The sequence below is a fragment of the Corvus kubaryi genome, unplaced genomic scaffold, assembly GCF_017639235.1.
Source record: "Corvus kubaryi isolate FWS band 111438036 unplaced genomic scaffold, C.kubaryi_AGA036_p1.0 37397, whole genome shotgun sequence".
NCBI classification, from domain to species: domain Eukaryota; kingdom Metazoa; phylum Chordata; class Aves; order Passeriformes; family Corvidae; genus Corvus; species Corvus kubaryi.
In genome coordinates, this window is record NW_024581136.1 from 13,315,082 (window position 1) to 13,328,949 (window position 13,868).

Here is a 13,868-nt window from a genome sequence, read left to right on the forward strand (position 1 = left end):
CTAGCCTTCTCTGGTAAATAAGGTCAAATTCTACCCATACTTGGAGTATCCTGGTGATCCAAAAAGGAGGTTGGGAGAGAAGCCCTTCATTATGAAATAGTAAATGAATATTCAAAAATTAAAGCCTTGGCAGCTTTCAGATGTCTTACAGCACTTGAATAAGACACAGTGAGGAAAGTGCCAGACTGTGAGGCCAAAATGTGGAACACCAACTTCTTGATAAATAATTTTGCAATTAGGTGTGAAGTTATCAAATATAATTTCTTCTGTGATGGTAAGTTGCCAATCCCACCAGAGTCAAGGGAATACAGTTCAGAAGGCCCAAATGTCAGCCCAGAGACTGGAGTAATACAGATTCTGGAGTAATATAAACTCTGCAGTTACAGGTTGTCCAAACTTTGTGGGCCTAATTAGTGAGAAGCAGGGAAACTCTTTGAAGAATAGTTGGTTGTTGATTTATTTCTGGGCATTTCCATTTTGGAACAAGCTAAAAGACTAAACTTGAGATACAGTCTCTTCTCAAAGACTCAGGTGAATGTTTGTTGTAATTTTTATCAGTATCTTGTGATGGGGTTTTGGGTGGGTTTATTTTGTTTTGGTTTTATGTTTTTGTTGTTGCTGTCTTTTAGGTAAAACTGACATTGGATAACCTCATGGAAACACAAGCAGGTTTTGCTGACATTGGAGACAGTGTGACTCGAGTTGAGAACCTCCTAAAGGAACAAAAACATCTGGAAGAGAAAGGACAGGTTTGCATTCAATTTAGTGTTCTAGCTGTTACAGACATGGTACTCTAGACACTTCTCTGGTTTTTTTGTTGTTGGTTTGTTTTTTTTTTTTTGGTCCATATTTGCTCTCTTCTCATGAGTCATTATTTTAAATTGCAAAATACAGATCCTAATTTCCAGAAGCCAGGGTTCTTCAGACCCAGTTCCAGTTCATTACTTGGAAAGCTAGGGAAAAAACCAGGGGGAAAATTTTGTATAGTGAATGTTCCCAGTATGTGAGAAAGAAGAAATGGACTCCATAACCTCAGTGGGCAACCTGTTCCAGCGTTTGGTCACCCTCACAACAAAAAAGTGCTTCCTGAGGTTCAGATGGAACCTCTCAAGTTTCAATAAGTCAATGAGTTTTAACTTATTGACGTTGAAGTTGGCCTTCAATGTAAATATAAAGTAAGACATATCAGCTATGTTAATATTCCAGAGCTTTACCCCCAGGCTACAGCAGGGGTTACAGAGATGGATTGTCCTTATTATGCATGTCATTCTAACTTTGGATTTTTCTCATTAATGTCACAGGAACCTTTGGAGAAGGCCCAGTCTCTAGCTCTCCATGGAGAACAGCTCATCCAAAACAACCATTATGCAGTTGACTCCATTAGACCAAAGTGTGTTGAACTCAGGCGGATTTGTGATGACTTTACCAATGAGACCAAGAAAAAGTATGATATTTTGGGAAAGTCTCTTGAGCTGCATAAGCAGTTAGATAAGGTGAGTGAACCTTCTCAGATAACAGCCCTGGCAAGGTTCTACTAAAAATGAATGATTTTATAAACTCAGGTAATTATGATGAAGATAAAAAGTTGTGTTTGGGTTTTCTCCATTTCATTCAGTAAATGTTACTATAAATATTGGAGCTTTGCATTAGTTCAGAAGTTCAGTTCTGCATATTCTGGTGGGGCGACTTGTGGGCAGGAACTGCTGCACCCTATGAGTAACATTGATCTCCTTTAATGACATGTTAGGGCAAATCAGTTTTTCATAGAGTAGAAGCAACACTTGACAGCATGGACTGTCAGGGATGATAAGTCCTTCTTCCCCCATTTTTCTTTAAAGGCAAGCCAATGGTGTGAAGCTGGAATCTACCTCTTAGCTTCCCAAGCTGTGGACAAGTGCCAGTCACAAGAGGGAGCTGAAACTGCACTGGTTGAAATTGAGAAGTTCTTGGTAACAGCTAAGGAACACCAACTCTCCAACCCGAAGGAGTTCTACAATCAGTTTGACATGATCCTCACCCCTGAAATAAAGGTAAAACCCCTCACATGTGCATGTGCCCACTTAGAAGTTAAAAATTTCCAATTGCTTTGTCCATGAGACTGTACTGGGTTATATATTTGACTCTGCTAAAATATGCCTCTTTCTCTACTCCAAAAGGGCACAGAGGTGATCATTTGTGGCAGAAAGTTTTACTCATAAGAGTAGTCATGCAACACATACGTCATTTGATTAAGACCAGTGCTAGAAACACTGCTTGAGTCACCATGTGTTGGTCAGTGAAACTGTGATTTGGGCAGAATGCAGGGACTGGGTTGCAATAAACTGTAGCATAGTGTGATCTCCAGCACTAGTATGGGTCTGGTAATACAAGTCCTTTCTTCACTTGCCCTGTCCAGCACTGACAACCATTTGTTGTTTGCATTTTTTTTGTCAAGGCCAATGCCCAAAGAATTGTACAAAAACTTGAAGATGTACAAGAAATGTTTGACAAGAGGCAAGTGAGTCTGAAGAAGCTGGCAGCCAAACAGACCCGGCCAGTACAACCTGTTGCTCCACATCCTGAATCTTCCCCAAAGCGAGCATCACCAAAGATTACCAGACCAGCAGCAGTAGGTAGGCTATGAGCAGCTGCTTTCAGACTCACTCCAATGATTTGTCCACATGGTCATGTTTGATTTTTGTTATCAGAGAGAACACTTGAATTTGATGGGCAGTGTCAGCCTTGTAGGTCCAGCTATTAAAAATGAATATGAAATGTCTGTCACTGCAAACATACAAACAAGGGCGAATCAAAAAAACCCATCAGGCTTCTCTTCCTAGATCTAATCTGCAGAGCACATTTCCATACTGTGTTTCAGTCTTTCGTATATTGCTAATTCTCAAATACCCAAGCCAGGGTAGTCAATGCAAGCCTGCAATATAAGAATGAGAACCTCTTTTACATTGCAGATACTGTAATGTGAATATTCAGCTTTGAGGCTCACAATTCTTCAGGGTTCAATCAGATGCTGGCAAAATTAAGAGTTCATTAGTGACACTGACTCATTTGTGCAATTTTTGCTTTTTCCCCTCTACATAGATGTTAGTTCACTTTCTACCTTGTCCTCTGCTAACTGTAGGAGCTGAGCATTGCTTCTGCTTGGAAATTACTGAAAGTTGATTATTTGAGGTTAGCATGTGCCTTTAACCAAGATAGCTATTTTCTGAAAAAGAAACGTGCCTGAAGCTAATTTGAAACAGTGTATCTTGGAGGCCAGCCACTCTGTGCTTGGTGGCAGGAAGGGATTGTCCCTTTGGAACCTTAGTGATGCTTAAAAGAGAAACCTTTAGCAAAAAACCTTGAAAAAAACCCTTACTTGCATGAAGAGCTTCAATAAACTGCTTTGTCAACAGCAAGATTAGGATGGTCAGTAGCCTGACCATTTTGCTTTCTAGGCATACCAGCAGAAAGTCACACCAATATCCCTGTTCTCCTCTGCTCCCCAACATTCATCCTTTCTTCCAAAGGAAAATCACCTTCTTCCTGTTCCCATGCCAGTTTGACATCTGTTCATTTTTCCACCCAAACCATGCTAGCTGTGTGTTTTATGTACAGTTCCTACCTCAAGATTCAGCTTCTCTATTGGTTAAAGGCAAGCTGAGAACACAATGCCTGTGAAGAGGTCCTGCTCTGCCACACACACATCCTCCAGCAATGTGCTCCCCTCTTGCACTGGGGTGGGCAGTCAGTTTCCTGGAGGAGTTGTGATTTGCCTTGAAAACTGAGTAAACGGATTGCAAAACTGTAGTAGCTATTTTTCCATTGCATGAGTTACGGAAATGCAGGGAGCTCTGGAGATCACACAGCCCAGTCACCTTCTCCAAGCAGCACTAATGTCAGAGTTCATCAGATTCCTCACTGCATGGCCACTAGTGCTGAAGCAAAGGAAGTTGCAAAAAATGGGATTATGGGTTCAGCAGGTCAGAATCAGTTAGTTCCTCTCAGTAGCAGCACAGTTTTAGGATGGCTTTCGCCTATTGTGAAACTTCATATTCAGGCTAAAAGCTCATCTTGCAGTTCTGTTTATGCATGCAGTCCCTTGAACTGTTTCTTGAACCTCTTTCTTGTAATTTTAGAACATTTGCAGGTTTTTAAATGAAATTGTTGGTATAAATAGAACCTTATAGAATAGTCACTAGTACTCTGAGTTTTGATTCTTGTTGATAGACCCCATGCCATACTACCAATTCTTTCACAGAAAATCATGAGATGCTCCCTTGCTCTGTCCCTTGAATTGCTGTTCATGGTTATACAACCCAGTACAGGACAAGTGTGTGACAAGGCTTAGCCTTTAATGTCCCATTGCAAAAGAATAGGTAGGTGAAATTTATTTTAAAATGTTACGCTGGTTGTTCTGTGAGGAGGTGCAAAGTGCAACCCACTCCTGTTCAGACATTGATAAGTAGACTCTGCCATCTCATTCAGTCATGAGGGTGACTGACCCAGAGTATTTCTCTTTCAGAAGAGCCTGTGTATCTACAGGTTGTCCAGGGACTCACAATCAGTTACTATAACAGCTATGAATAGTACTTCTATATTCACATATTCTTTGTGAATCATTTTGGTGTTATCCAGTTGTCTGCTACAAAGAATCATACTTTGAAATTCTGGAGTGCCCTTTCCCTCAGAATGCCAAAGCACTTGGTAAATACTGGTCAGTATTTTAACCTCTTTTTTTCAGAAAGAAAACTGAAGCGCAGATAAACTGAGGAATTCACCAAGTTGTTTCAGTCTGACTATGAAACGTGTCTGAGAATAGAAACAGGAACACTGAGTCCTATTCCAAGCCTGAAAATGAGGCTGTGAAATTCTGCTCTTCTTGAAGCTATCCTCTTTTGGACTTTCCTCTGTGTCCTTTGTTCACATTCATGGCATCAATGCACTATCAGCACTTAGTTATGGAGAGAATTTATTGAGCAACATCTTGGAAACATGAGAGAGGCTTAGAGCACCTTCTCAAAACAGATTTTATAACTCATTTGTTATTTGTTACCCTGGATGTACCTGAATATTTCTAAAGCTTGCAAAATAGAATATGGCAACTGGAAAATACCATGTCCTAGACTGTGTAAATAGAAAGGCAAGCAAAGGCAATAAAATGTGGTAAACAGGAATAAAAGACCAGAAGGAAAGGCTTTTGTCCCCAGGCAGCACAGTGACAATACCATGGCAGCACTGCGATGGTTGGTCTGTGAAAGGAAAAGAAGTTACATTTGTTCCAGAATAGATTTTGTTTTGTTTTTCCTTGCTGACTATCCATTTTCCTAACAGGGAATGGTAGGGAGAATTAAATCCAATTCAGGGTGCTGATGGAAAAATCTTCACAGATGTGAAGGGTCAGACATGAAATACTCCATTATTGTAACTGTCAGACTCTCCATTTTACATGGACAAATACACAGGCAGAGATGGATTTTTCTGCACACAGGCAGAGCTGATAGCATGTCTGAGAGAAAGGGCAGGTTTCTGTCAGGGAAGTGACTGTCAAAGTTTCACATCCATGTCCTTATGGTTTCTGGTGACTCTCAGCAATCTTTTAGCTTAGTGAAGATCCAGAAAGGCAGCTCAGAGCTGCACCATAAACTCTCCCTCAGTCAACACTTTTCTATGGGTCTGGAAACTCTGAAGCAAAACTTTAGATTAATCCAAATTTTGCTTGAAGCTTCTGGTTTCGTAAGTGGACTTCTATATTTTGCAGGGACAGGCCTGTTCAAGACTAAAGAACTAGTTCCAGAATTACTATGATGCTGAAAAGTTTGTGCCAGCTCTATTTGGTGCATGTTTTAGCTGTGAGAACTTGATTAAATATCATTCACAGATTAACCCTGAAAAGGCAGAAATCTCTGCTGACCTTTTTATAATACGAGCCTTGAAAATATTTAAGTAGCATATATGACACCTTATTTTAAGGAGAGCTCTGTTTACTCCCAATGGAAACTGCTTGAATACTGCTAATGACTTAATTTGTCCCCACGTGTGTTGGGAGGAAAGAAGTGGCACTTGATAGGGAACTATTTTTGCTCTGATTCACTTCTGAGGGCATAATTTTTGATGATTTGACTACATATTTGTTCTCTGCATTTCTGTGCAAAACTCCTTAGCATGGAGTGAATTGGAATAAGTCCACAGAGTCAAACCACACAGTCTGTCAGGCACAATGAGATGCACTACTGAACTGTAAAGGATAATACATGCCATTAGGGATGACTGCAGTTAGCATTTATCTATTTTAATTTGCTTGTAATTCTCCCAAACTCTAACTCTTTGAAATGAAACTTTCCCAAAGGCTATCTTCTTCAGCCTCACACATTCGTGGAAAATTTCGGTAAAAGATGATTTGGCCATCTCAGTGACCATGGTTAGGAAAAATGTCTTGCTTTAGTTGCCTTTCTGGCAAGAGTTGGAACATGGCAGCACAAAGTGCTATAAAATACTCACCTAGAGAGTTCTTTGTGTGCAACAAAAATGTGAAATACAGGAGCAGAGATGTCAAAATTTCTGTGAGTTTGTTAAACAAATAGCATGTTTAACAGCACATTGCACATACAAAATCCATGACTCACCATACAAGCATCTTAGAAGGCCAACTTGGAACACAAGATTCCTGAGGGGGGAACACAGCTGGAGCCTTTTCAGTTCTTTAAATAATAAAATTTAAGCTGGTTCCATCTCAGTTAAATGTATACAACTGCTCATTGGATCCAGTCCAGCATTCCTCACAGTCACTAGTGCATAACACTCACTAACTAATAACATCTGGACAGAGGATAAAGGAAGAATGTCTTGCAAGCGTCTGGGGATGTGTGCAGGGGAAGTGAGGCTGCTGAGAGGTTAGCTGACTCCGAAGAGATGGTGCATGTGATTTTCATTAATGATTTGAGAAACCTCTACTTTCTATGGTTCAGTATATTTCTATAAATGAAGTTGAAAAAAGGAAAAGATGCTTTCAGTTTTGTGACTGTGGGGCTGCTATTACACTTGGGCCAGTCTGAGGGAACCAAGTAGTATCTTCTTGTAGAATATTACACATCCAGGAACCTCGCTCTGTGCTTCTTATATCAGCAGGTTTTCAGGGGGCTTAACAGAAATTTTGCTAGAGCAAAGAAGCCTAAATTATATTGCCTAAGAATGGCAAAGTCTTTCTGCCCTAAGCCATTAAGTGATAAACCATAGCTGCTCTGGTGTTTCTTTAGCTGCCTAAACATTCTGTTTTGTCATCACCAGCATTCAAAACAGTGATTAAGCCACTAATTATCTTCAAACTCATGTTCCTATTGGACAGCACAAGCAGCAAGCCCCAATAAAGTTTAGCAGACTAGTTGTTTCCATGCTTGTTCTTGCCAAAGGACTTTGATTCTGCTGTAGGTGATTAGTGAGAATGCACTAACTCATAGAGAAAACAGATGGGAAAACGTGATGGGGAAATTCCCCCCAAAGCTGAATGTTAAAGCGTGGTATTTACTTGAGGGGGGCTTGGGATATCTTACAGGTGGCGGGTATGTATCCTAACCCTTGACTGTAGCCCATGTCTCTTGCTAGCTAATGAGTTACACTTATTCTAGCAGGAGCAAACTTAGGGCCAGTTACCCAGGTGAACTAATCCAGCTGTGTCTGAGCACCTGGGAGCTGCCCGCAGTTCTGTCTGTCTCTCAGTGGGGGATGTAGTCCCCCCGTAGGAGACGAGACCTGAGAGAGGTTGCCTGCTTCCCTACACAGGAGCAGGGGGGAAATGGCTGAAACCACAGCCTTTTCTCACAAGCAGCACAAGTTTTCTTCACTGAATTTATTTCAGTCTTAGAGGGATGGAAAGTCTGCAAAGCAAAACAGGGCACATGAGTCTCTGTCATTTTCTATCAGGTTTAGTGTCAGTGCAGCCCACTTTAGCATTTGCTGCAGGCTAAATAATACAACAGTGATTCCATACTTGTCATGGGACTTCTTCATAAAAAACTAGTAAGCAGTACTAAAGCCCCACTGGAAAAGTGTAGTGGTGCTCCAGGTGAATGCAAGTGACAGACCCAAACACTGCTTTACAATGCTCTTTAACAATACTTGCTTTAAAAGCAGCATCAAGCAATTTAAAATATTAATGAATTCAAAATGAAATAATCATTATGTATCATCCAGAGGAGTACTGTGAAACACTAGGATGAAAACAACCTTGAAACCATGCAGACATTAGATAATTTCTTGTTTTCCATTGTTCCTGTGCCTTTATTCTTTCAGTAGGCAGCTCGACACTATAATTTTCAGCTTCTTCAGCAATAAAATACTGTACTGACCTTGAAACAGCCAACTGTACTGAATTTTATAAGGGAGTTTCCCTTATATTTCCAGTTCCACAGTAATTAGTGCAATAATAATTAGCAGGTATTTGGGCTGTTTCTTTCTCTACTGCTCCAGAAACTACTTAAATGCAGTGAGATGCAGCAGTCTCAGACTATGGGCCAGTGAACAACTGAAAAATTTTCCAGAGCATAACCAAAGCAGCTTGTTTCCTGTTTTCAGTTTGTTTCTGGGTCAAATTGGAACGGGAAGTTCACTGTGTCAGTATGAATCAAATTCATGTCTGAAATATACACAGTTGAATTTGACTCCTTTCTTATCTTGTACCTGTCTCCTTTTCTGAAATATGTCACACTGAAGAAGCCAAGACTCAGATTGTGAACTGACCTGAGTAATTTGCTGCTGGATCAAGGAGCACCTGCAGTTTGGCTTCTTGTGAATGTGTCATCTCCCATTTAAACTGCCCTATGCTCTCTTTCCTGGATCACCTGGGGCTGTCTGAGCTTGCAAGCTGTGATCCAGACATCAAAGTTGTAACTGATTTCCACTTTTTCTGCTGATTGCTTTCAGCAGGGTTTTCATGCCAGTATCAACCATCCCTTGAAGATACAAAGTTTTCTGATTAATGGATAAGTCAAACAACTTGGTATTGCTGACTGTGCTCTTCTAAGCAAAAGTTCTCATGTTTTCTGAAGTTACTTCCTTTGCTTCCCTTTATTTCCACAACACATCCATAAAATTTGTGAATTAGCTTTGTAGAGCAATCCAATGGACTGAACTCGAATTTAGACAGGGCAGCTAGACATTGGCAGCATGTCTAGGGTATTCAGGTGTGGGTAAGAGTATGAAACAATGTCTTGGAGACCAAGTCTTAGATTTATTTTTTTTAATGCTGTTTTTTCAAGGTATAAATAGGATATAGTTGGGAGAAGCTCCAGGATATAATAGTTTCTAGTGTAATAGGTATGATCACAGCCTGTGTTTTGTCATGATTGTGGTAGGTGAGAATTTATGGCTAAATAGAATCTCTAGGGTGCATCAATACAGAAAAGGGTGAATTTACTGATGCTTTTAGAAACCTTACTCAGATTCATGGGAAAACACATAAAAGGACCCATTTGAAAACTTCCCAAATATTCTGGTTTTGCCAACAGTAGCAGTCACCCTCCCTGCAGATTAGAAAGGTATGAAGAAGTTAGACAATTGGGATCAATAGCTTCTATGTGCTGCATCTTGCATCTTTTTGTTCTCTTGGTTCCAAAATGTCAGTACACTGCTTTTTGGGTGAAATAAAAATACCTTTGAGAGAACAAATACTACTTCAGGGAAAACTTGCCTCGGGGATGGGAAGAAGGCATTTGTTGAAACTAGTGCTCAAAATCAAAACAAATCCCCTGCTGTATATTCTGAAAGAGTGATGGAAGAGCCAAAAAGAGACCATTTTCATTTCAGCTCAGTCCTGGGAACCACAAGAATCCTCTACCAGTTGATTATAGCTGCTGGTGACTGCCAGATTTCACTGTTCCGTTGAGGAAACTTTCTAGTATGGAGTCATTGTGAGGAGGTAACAGGCATGAAATGGGCATTGCCAAGCCCTTATGTCATTTAGCATTGGATTAATCCAAGAAGATTTAGGGAAGATTTGGAGAGAGGCTGCTTCAATTAGTTCTCTTCCCAGCTGTGTGACAAGGCTGTTGAAAAGACACAGGGTAGAAGAAATGCCAGCTTCCATTATTATTGTCTGATATGATGAGAAAACTGCTATGTTGAAACTGATATGTTGTCTTTTTAACGGAATAGAATTTGGGGTGCTTCTATGTGTTTCTTTTTGCCCTTTTTAAAACTACTTTAAAAGAAGAACTAATGACAAGGGCATTTGAAACTTTGTTAAGGTGTTTCTTTTTGAAGCGTTCAGCCCTCTCCTGCATGAAACCTTTGATACTATGTCCTCCTCATTCAAAGATGTCTGCATCTTTTTTGCTGTATGCCTCAGCTTCTCCCAAAGAAGAAAAAGTTATTAATGACTATCAAGACTCACAACATTTCAAAGTATTAAACTTGGTGAAACCCTCTAAAACAAAATGTTGCCAGATGCGTTTGAAAACATTAGCTTTTATTCTCAGAAAAAGTGCTTGCTCAGTTAGAAAGTTCTGACAGAATAAAAATGAAAAGGACTTAATTTTGTTCTTTTTTGCCTGACCCAGATTCTTTCAGCATTTCATTTGGCATTCATACATGTTTTCACCCATGACATGAATGGCTGCCCATATCAACTCAGCAACTAAGAAAAAGGAGAGTGCTGTTGGCCTTGTACTTGCATGTGCTGTGAACTCATTATCAATCCAAAACAAAGATAAAACTAACAGAGATTATTTTCTATTCAAGCCAAATGTATGATTGCCCTTCTCACAGTTCATTCTAATCCTTTCCTTTGGACAGCAGGCTCAGCACAGGTGGTTATGTTGGTGAGGATGACTGTCCAAGTAGCTTCAGACACCAGAGTGTCTGCTGGGGGTTTCAGAGCCTGCAAGGGTCACCAAACCTGACACAACAGGGCATATTCCGAAATAATATCCTCAGACTCTCTGGCCTTACATACCTGTCACTGTGACTGACTGAACTCCTGTGATTACTCTTTTGAGAGTTGTTCATGTAACGAAACCTTACAGGGAGCAATCCTTTAATGCAACATCAGCAAATGATTACCAGAAACAAAATTTCCTTGCTTTGGGAGCCCACACAAGCAACACATTCAAGTGACAATTACCCAAGCGTTGGTACAGCTGGCTAAACATTTACCTGTGCTGTCCCAAAGATGGTTTTCCCAGGGGAAGCCAAACCAAAGTAATCCTTACAACCTGGAGGTGAAGATGCCAATTTGAGACACAGCGCAGCACTGAACAAGGGAACCCATCCCTTGTGCCAGCTGGTCCATCACTGCTCCAGCACAACTCAGTTCTCTAAGCCAGGTCTCATTTACCACCGATGTGTCAGGATCTTTGCTCATTGCACTTTTCGGGAAATAGAATTTTAACTTTTAGCACATGTTTTGTAATGTTACTTTCTTTTTTACTCTTTCAGCTACTAATAGGAGGTCCACAGAAATTTCCTGCCCTCCAAAGACCATTTCTGAAGTAGAGTTATCAAAAAAGAAAAGCATTAAGAAGACAAAAGGTGGAATTAAGGTAGGATTACCTGTGATTTGGGGACATCCCCTATTGTGAGAGAACTCAAAACCACATAAATATAGATTTACATACCTATATTGGAAATTGGAACATATTTAAGTTAACACTCTGATAAGAACAAGCTGTTTTAACCCAGCTCTTCTGTTATCCACACCCCTGACTTGCTCATATGTTTCTTGTTTATTCCTCTAAAGCTGAAAGCAAAAATTAAGTGCAGTCCATTTTCTGAAATGGCCAACACAGCCCACAGCTTCAGCAATAAGCACAGAATAAAACACAGTTATCAGCAGGAACATACAGCTGGTCTCCCCTTTGTCTAAACTCACAGAAAGTGACTTTGGAATTAGTGTTACTCTCATCAGTAATCACAGTTGCATTCCTCCCACGTAGTTAGGTGTATGCAGCAACATGGTACAAGCTTTATAAAACATCCATTCATTCATTCATTTTTAAATCCACTTCCCAAGACTACACTGCAAATTATGCCCCCCTCCCTTTCCTCCCGTTGTGCTGATAATAGCTCAGATGAGGACAGTTTATTACTGGAGTCCATCATTATCATCAACCAGCTAAAAATTTTAGCAATATAGAATGTAAGATAGGCAACTACTTCCCCTGTTCAGAACCAGCCCTTAAAAATGCAAGTGCTCAAGAACTTAGGTTCTGCTGGGATTTAGGTATTGGCTTGGATTAACAGCAAACTCAGCAGCTGGGTTGTTTTACTGAATTTAAAGAGATTGGCTTTTGAGTAAGTGCAAGTAGTGCTTGGTGCTCTTAAAGCTGCAGGCAAAAGGAGGAAAAGCCTGCTTAAAACTTGCCTGGAGAGCACTTGAAATGATTCAACTCTGCAAGACTGTACAAGGGAGTGTGTGTGTCTATCAAAATAAAACACTGGAGCTGTACAAAAGCTCAGCTCTGTTTCAGCCTGGGCACAGGCTCTGCACAGGTACCTGTGCTCAGCACTGCCTCAGCCAGCACTGCTGCTGGGACACAGAAACTTCTCAGAGGCACATGGAGGATTCCCAGATTTCTCCATAGGGCATTCTACAAAGAACTCTGAAAATATGAAGTCTTTGGGTTGGCTTCAGACAGGAAATGAAAATAATAGTGTTGTAGAGTCTAAGGAACAGATTTTTATGCCTGTAATTATCTACACAAGGAGATAATTCACCTCCTGTGGTGCAAGAATATAATGACTTTGCCTGCAGTAAGGAATGCCTCCATGCCACCACTGAGCAAGGAAGGAGAATATAAATATACAGGAGATATTTCTGCACATTTAAAACTCAATCATTTTAACTTGTCTAGTGGCTTACTAGGTTGGGTAGGATCTTTTTTTATTCTTTCAAAGAGTTAAAGTTCTCTAAATAAAAGCATCAGCAATTAAGTATTTTCAGTTTTAACATGTCCTTCTCATTCAGATTGAAGTGATGCATGAAGCCAGTCAAGGAGGATCTAGCAGAGTCCTGGTGACCAGTGAAAGTGATGAGAACTTGTCAACAAGGAGGAGGTAAGGCTGCATATATGAGCCACTGGATTTTTTTTCTTCTTAGAGTGCAAGTTAATGCATTTATAGTACATTCTCTACAACTTCTTTGAAGTTCACCAAGATTAATAAATAATTAGCAATAATGAAGTCACTGAAATGCTTACAGCCATGCATTTATACCCAGTCTATCAGATGGAAAAGCAAGCAAGAGTTATCTTTTGTTTGGGTTGGGGCTTTTTTACAGGTTTTGGGGTTTTTTTTCCTTAGAAGCATTAATTAGAAGATGTGAGAGAAGAAGTCATTAGAATAAGCCTTGCATGTGTTTACAAAAAACCCCAGTGTTAAAGAGCATCTCATAGTGTTCAGAATATTCACATTTGACTATATACCTCTGAGAAGCTTCTGGCCTTTTTCACTGCAAGCTAGAGTTTCTGCAAAATCTTGAGAAAAAGATTATTAATGATGCATTCTAAAGCACCAGATACTTAAATCACTTAGTTCAACAAAAAATATCAAGCAAACACAGTTTTATCTAAACTGCAGTTTCTAGGCCAAAGGGAGCAATTTAAAAAAAACCCCAGAAAATGAAAAACCCACAACAAAACTCACCCTGCAAGAAGCCAAATGCCACAATTCTGACTTCATTTCATTTGTTGTCTTCTTCACTATCATTTAGATAATTCATACTTAAGTTATGCCCGTCTCATACACTGGAGTTACCTGATGCAAATTCTGACTCCCTTTGTAAAAACCCTAACTTGATACATTATGTCAGACAAATTGGAGAGACGTACAAATCATAATTATCTAAATTTAATTATACCCTGTAAAAATACCATGTCTGGTCCCCAAACCATCAGCTACTT

The 13,868-nt window shown here is 40.0% G+C and overlaps 1 protein-coding gene across 10 annotated transcripts in view; it reads left to right on the top strand.

The window, feature by feature from the left end:
• Nucleotides 1-13,868, top strand: part of MCF2L2 (MCF.2 cell line derived transforming sequence-like 2) — a 159,893-nt gene that overhangs the window by 66,014 nt on the left and 80,011 nt on the right. For all 10 annotated transcript variants that reach the window (XM_042042066.1, XM_042042067.1, XM_042042069.1 and 7 more), the window contains 6 exons: nucleotides 630-749; nucleotides 1,302-1,493; nucleotides 1,839-2,030; nucleotides 2,435-2,612; nucleotides 11,407-11,510; nucleotides 12,935-13,023. In XM_042042066.1, coding sequence (XP_041898000.1) covers nucleotides 630-749; nucleotides 1,302-1,493; nucleotides 1,839-2,030; nucleotides 2,435-2,612; nucleotides 11,407-11,510; nucleotides 12,935-13,023 — 875 coding nt within the window. The remainder of the gene's footprint in view (nucleotides 1-629; nucleotides 750-1,301; nucleotides 1,494-1,838; nucleotides 2,031-2,434; nucleotides 2,613-11,406; nucleotides 11,511-12,934; nucleotides 13,024-13,868) is intronic.